The sequence below is a fragment of the Crinia signifera genome, chromosome 19 (assembly GCF_055691185.1).
Source record: "Crinia signifera chromosome 19, ASM5569118v1, whole genome shotgun sequence".
Taxonomy (NCBI): domain Eukaryota; kingdom Metazoa; phylum Chordata; class Amphibia; order Anura; family Myobatrachidae; genus Crinia; species Crinia signifera.
The window spans coordinates 134,920,948-134,927,025 of NC_139226.1; the positions used below are offsets into that span (position 1 = coordinate 134,920,948).

The 6,078-nt window shown below is 41.4% G+C and overlaps 1 protein-coding gene across 1 annotated transcript; it reads right to left on the reverse strand.

Annotated features, from left to right (window-relative positions):
• Window positions 1–290: 290 nt before the first annotated feature.
• LOC146041636 (nicotinamide N-methyltransferase-like) lies at window positions 291–5,243 on the reverse strand. The gene is made up of 3 exons (XM_083161571.1): window positions 5,096–5,243; window positions 1,900–2,107; window positions 291–717 (listed from the first exon to the last, which is right to left on the reverse strand). The coding sequence occupies exons 1-3, from the start codon at window positions 5,241–5,243 to the stop codon at window positions 291–293; spliced, it is 783 nt and encodes a 260-aa protein (XP_083017697.1).
• Between the last annotated feature and the right edge of the window lie 835 nt (window positions 5,244–6,078).

Genomic DNA, 6,078 nt, shown 5'->3' on the forward strand with positions numbered 1-6,078 from the left:
ATATTCTGCTGATAACGCCATTGTCTTTATTTCATAGTAGCAGAAACAACTACAGGAACAAAAAGCATGCACGCCCCTCCCCAAACTACTTTGATTTAGATTTAAAAAAAATAATGAAAGTATACTGAAAAAAGATTTTTTTAAAATAATCTTTATGTCACAAAAGAGATGTACAGTTTGTAAGATTTAGTACATGGCGAAGAGCTATAAGATACAAATAGCTAGAGTAGATCAGTTATTATTAGGAAGTGTTTGAAGGAATCATCCAGACAATGGCCTCCAATCACATCCTATATATCCCCCTTGACAGCTGTCAGGACCATCGCTTGTTTATAATCTGTGAGATCACTCTTTATCTTGCTATCAAGTAACTCACAGGAGATAATTACATATCCTTCATCGGTGAGGGTCTTTCTTACAAAACTCTCATCGGAATTAAATACATGTATCCTATGGTCACCAGCAGTGTAATATGTGGCATTTATGGCTCCAATGATCATAAGGTATCTGCCAGGTTTAAGCAGCTTTGACATCTTCCTCAGGTTTCTGATGTAATCTTGTTGGTCCTGACTAACCACATCCAGTAGCCATGCAGTCACTAGACAGTCGGCTTGTGGTAACACCACAGGGTCCGTGACATTGTCTTTACTTAAGTCACATTTTACAATGCATTTTATAGCTTCCTTTAACTTTTCTTCCTTTACTTGTTCTTCCACGCTAGAAAAGAAAACATTAAATAACACAATAGGTACAAGTGTTGTTGTAGATTTGTGTGTATCACATAAGGTTTTTTTATGCCTCTAGGTCCAGCCTGGTTTGGGAAATTATTTTATCATTATTTTGAATCCCCTGGATGCTGCTTTAGGAGTGGACCATCTCAATGATAGGTGAGTATGGATTCCCACTCCCATGTAATTGATTCTACTTGAAAAATTAGACCTAGTAGCACCAGGAACAAGGTAAGTATATGTGTGTGTGTGAGTGTTGGTATTCAAGTTGTGCCATATTTACTAGCAATTAAAGGTATTCTGTCATAGGATAATGTAACTATGGCCCTTATTCTGATCGGTGCGGCCGGATCCGAATATGCGGCCAGGACCATGCGTGCGAAACCCCGCCTTCCATACGGAACGCCAACTCCGTCCGTACGCGGTAAGAAGCTGGCCGAACGGATCGCACGTGTATTTTTCATGGAATACGCCTCCTCCATCTCAGGGAACCTCCCCCATCATTCGATGGTCGCAGACCATCGAATGCAGGACCGAGTGGTCCACCAGCTCCCGCAACCTCAGACCACACGGACATTTTTCCGTGCAAAAGCAGGGATCTGGGCGGGCAGCTGACATCCGGCGATGTCATATGTCCGCCCCCTACACGTGCGTCACGGCCGCATTACCATACGTACGCCCAGCGATTGCATGGGAACGCCCATGAAACACGGGGCGTATGCATATGGTAATGAGCCAAAATAGCCCTTCACGCCCCTCTCCACCCCCTGTTCGGAGTGTTCACATTTCATACGGGATTTGGCCGTACGCCCCGCTCGCACATGCGCAGAGACGCCTCTGCACATGCGCAGAGACGCCTCTGCACATGCGCAGACACAAAACATCGGCGGCACGAACGCGCGTGGATATTACCGCACCAACCAGAATAAGGGCCTATATGACACAGACATTGGACTAAAAAAAAATAGTTTTGGCTCAGGCTACGACCTTGCTGTAAACTGTATTAATGGCTTCTCAGACACCTTCATTTACCCAATGAAGCCTTGCACGTACAGTGCGTGAGTTCCATCAAATGTGTAACAATTATCGGTCATATTATGTGATTGTTGGAATTATATTTTTCAGATGCCTCATCTTTTTATGTTTTTATATGTTAAAAATCTTATTTTACCTGATACCTGCCAGCTCGGCAGCAATCTTAGATGCATGAGTCCAATCAAACGCCCCAGTGCGGGTGTCCACCCATTTGTTGAGTTCCATAATACAGGAGTCTGTTGATTTTAGTATTGTGATCTCTTTAAAATATTCACAGACACCAAAAAGATGATGAACGAAGGATCCCAAGCTGATGTCAATCAAAGATTCTCCTTCAATGTGGCCTGTGGGAAAGACTCAGATAAGGAGGAGTGTAACATTCTATATAGTTATAGTGAGTCAACGGCAAAGACAGATAATGTGTGTCCCAGCATTGGCCACATACTGAATACAGGGATTTCATGATGAATGTTTCATGGTATAATACTGAGGGGCAGATTTATTAAACCTAGAAGTTGTAATTCGATGTATGGGCATGATTGTAGTCTGCATGGTCCCCATCTGATATTGAAGCAGTGCGCATGCACAGATTTGCTTATGCACATGTGCAGCACTTCTGTGTGGGCATCTTTGGTGATATGCATAGTGTCCGTCTCGGGGGAAGGTGTGATGAAGGCAGGTAGTGGGTATTTGCACGCGAACACCCTGCATTTCCTGGGTGTACCCACAAAAATGCTGGGTGCACCAGGAATATACTAGGCATTACCTGCCGTGGGAAGGCGACTGACATCACAGGACATATGCTGCCTACCAGTTCTCGGAGCGGATGCCACAAGTCTAAGTCAGCAGAGACACTGTAGAAATCATTCAATGGTCGTTACCTTCTAATGATTTTGGGACCGCATTCTGCCCACTGAAGGGAAGTTTATGCAAAACATCCATTCATAGTTCTGCAGGGATATTAGTTGGGAGGCAGGGGGCGGGCATTCATACACCGCGCAGGTGCTGTTAGAAGGTTCGCTAAGCAGTGAACATCCACTGCTTAGGGAGACATCTGCATATGTACAGAGTAACGGCGCCATCCACAGGGCATGCTGTGACAGACCCTCACACAGCACTGCGGAGAGAAGCCCATAAGCTTCTCCAGGGAATCGCCAGCAAAAGCTGACCCGGGCTTTAGAGAATGTGAAAATGTAGTACAAACCATGACTTTAGAGCATCTCCCCTGTATCTTGGAATTTTTTTATTTTATACATGTATACATGTTTATTTTTATGTAATTCATATGTGGTTACATTGGTTTCATAGCGCAATATAAATAAATCATTTGATTTTACTTTACTTGTTTTCAATTACTTCACTATACTTATCATTCAACCACCAGCACAGTTTTTCATATATTGGGACAGATGAATTAAGCCTGGTGAAGAGATAAAGTGGAGATAGAGTGGAAAGTGATAAAGCACCAGCCAATCAGATGTGTTTCAATAATGACTTTTGGGAGTTGATTGGCTGGTGATTTATCTCCTTTCACTTTATCTCCACTTTATTTCCACTTTTTCTCTTCACCAGGCTTAATACTGTACATCTGCCGCAGAAATTATCCAACTAAGGAGGTATGGTCAAGGTTACGATGAGAGAGGGAGGGTCAGGCTCTAGGAAGAGGCTTAAAGGGGAAGTGTTCAAATTCTTATAATGTGAGATATGTGGTGGGGAAAATAGCTGTGGTTCTAATTGTCCGTAGGTTTTATGATTAGCAGCCAACATCACTGGTTTTGCCTATTACTGTGAGCATAAATATGATATTTTGGTTGTGGATTTCCAACCCAAGGCACCCTTGCAATCATCCCGAGGCACCCCAGGGTGCCTAGGCACACAAAATAATTTAACCAAAGAATAATTCAGGCACTTAAAGTGTTATTAATCTAAATGCAGCTGCTTGGGAAGGGAATATAGTCAAAACCCCTAGAAAGATAAGTTAACCAATGGAAATGTAAGCGCTGATTTTTGATCTGTGTATAAATAAATAACAGTGTAATTGCCTGAAGAATTTCATATACATACATACAGATGGAGCCCTCCTCATCTAGCCCTTCAATAGGATTAAGTGAGTAATATGATTGCTCTGCTAATCCCCTACCTGTATTGTTCTATGTATTGTATTGCAGCTAAGAACAATAGGCGTTGGAGAGCCATGGCTCACCATGGCTATCCAGAGATGGCTAGATGAGGATGGCTCCCTCTGTAAATGGCAATACCACTGTTACTGTATATTTAATTTATACGCAGATCAAAAATCAGTGCTGCTTTCATTTCCATTGCCTAGCACACAGTTTGTGAACCACTGGGTTAGGCACTATGCAGTTATGGTTAGGATTAGGCCGAGGGGTCAGTTAGGGTTATGTACTAAGGAGTATTTCACTAAGATTGGAATTCTTTTGAAGATGGGATGTTGTCAATAGCAACCAATCAGACTATATCTCTTATCTTCTAGAAGTGGTTAAGTAAATAAGAAGTACTGTAGTATTTGATTGGTTGCTATCTTCAATAGAACTCCCATCTTAGTAAATTTACCCCTAAGAGGGGAAGGTTATGGATAGGCACTATGAAGGGGTTAGAGATAGGCTGGGTTATGTTATAGGAAGGGAGGATTAGGGGCAAGGTGTGTTACAATGCTTACCACCTGGGTGCCTGGAATCTGTGCATTTGGATTTCAAATACCAGGATGTCAATACCATCAAATATGTATATAAAACAAATGTGATAGTAACATTTTTAAATATTTTGGTATATGTAAAAACCTGTATAGGAGGTCACATCAATAATATACACATACTATCTAACAAATATGATCATATGTATAAAAATGGAACCATAGGAGTAAAATAGTGCAAAAAGTTCCTTGATAAATGGCACACTGGTCTACATTGTCCGGCTCCTCTCTGAGAGGAAAAATGGCTCTGGGGAGATACCTCTGCAATACCATGGTAAGTATTGGCCCGTTCACCTGTCCAGATCTGTCTGGGAGGAGAAGCTAGAATATGTAGTTACCAGAGTGTTGCCGATGGTGAGTGCCAAACACATGGAGGATGATTCAGTACCACATGTAATAATGGTCTGCAGGAAATACAGGTGCATCCAAAGCACTTGCTGAGGGAATATCCTTTGTGGTGTTTCCCTGGTAAATCAGCTTCTCCAGAGAAACATTTCTCCTGCTACCATTATGCAGAGTTGATTAGCAATGTATTTACCCTGTACACCATAACAGCATCCATATATAATAACCATGCTACTGTGGATATCTAAGGAAACAATGTATACTGAATACGCACCTGATGCTAATGCACTGTGCAGCTTCTCCATAACAAAAACCACGGACTCATCTCTGAATGCACTTTCTGCCTCAAAATAAGAGTTCAGGTGATCCCTGGAATCCATCCCATGCACATGATAAAGCTTCAGGTCAGGTCTGGCTTCCATCCTCTTGTCTTCTGTCACTTGGTGCAGGATGGTACTCTGATATGTATCTGTATCTTCTCTTTATATGTAGTGTGACACATATGGCTCTTCCCATTATGTGTAGTGTAATATGTGTGGCTCTTCCCTTTATACAGTATGTACTATATGAGTTATTTTCTTTTCTCAGCACAATGTTTTCATACTCAGCTGACTATGACTGTGTCACTTTTGGCAGAATTTTTATTGATGATTAAATATTTATCCTCACCATCTTTTGTTTATGTAGAGTATAACCCCCTACACCTCATCTTCATACGCTTGTAAAGACATTTTAGATATTTGTCCTTATGTTAAAATATATCAACCTATCCTGTCCAGCAGCAGAGCCCATGATCTCTGTGTACCTGCAGCAGGATGAGCGTATGCGCACCTCACTACAGGCCGGAGAATTGGCCACCTGCGCTACATCCCTATTTGCAATAAAAAAAATACTGTATGTTCTACTCTTCCAATGAATTGTTAATTTGCAATTGCACATTGTATTGTTTGATTACAAATTGACGTTAATTTCTGTGTTGGGGTGCCACATAAACACCCCTGGAGTTAAGCGTGTGTCCCATGCAATGCATGACATGAGGAAATAATTGAACCATGACAACATTTTAAAACATTTTAGATTTCACAATCTTTAGCATAACTTACTCATAGCATTAAAAGAAATAATACAATAACTTTCAAGGTTTCACTTTAAGCTATAAATGTTCACCGTAAGTCATGTCAGTTTACCATATAACAACAGTAACATTACACATTTGAACAACGTAATGGCTATATAGACATGGAGTGTATTAAACAT

Coding starts and splice junctions, on each gene's coding strand:
- LOC146041636 (XM_083161571.1), bottom strand. CDS start 5,243: ATGGAAGCCAGACCTGACCTGAAGCTTTATCATGTGCATGGGATGGAT. Junction 2,108..5,095: donor GCACAGTGCATTAGCATCAG/GTGCGTATTCAG, acceptor TCTTTCCCACAG/GCCACATTGAAGGAGAATCT. Junction 718..1,899: donor GCCGAGCTGGCAGGTATCAG/GTAAAATAAGAT, acceptor TTTCTTTTCTAG/CGTGGAAGAACAAGTAAAGG.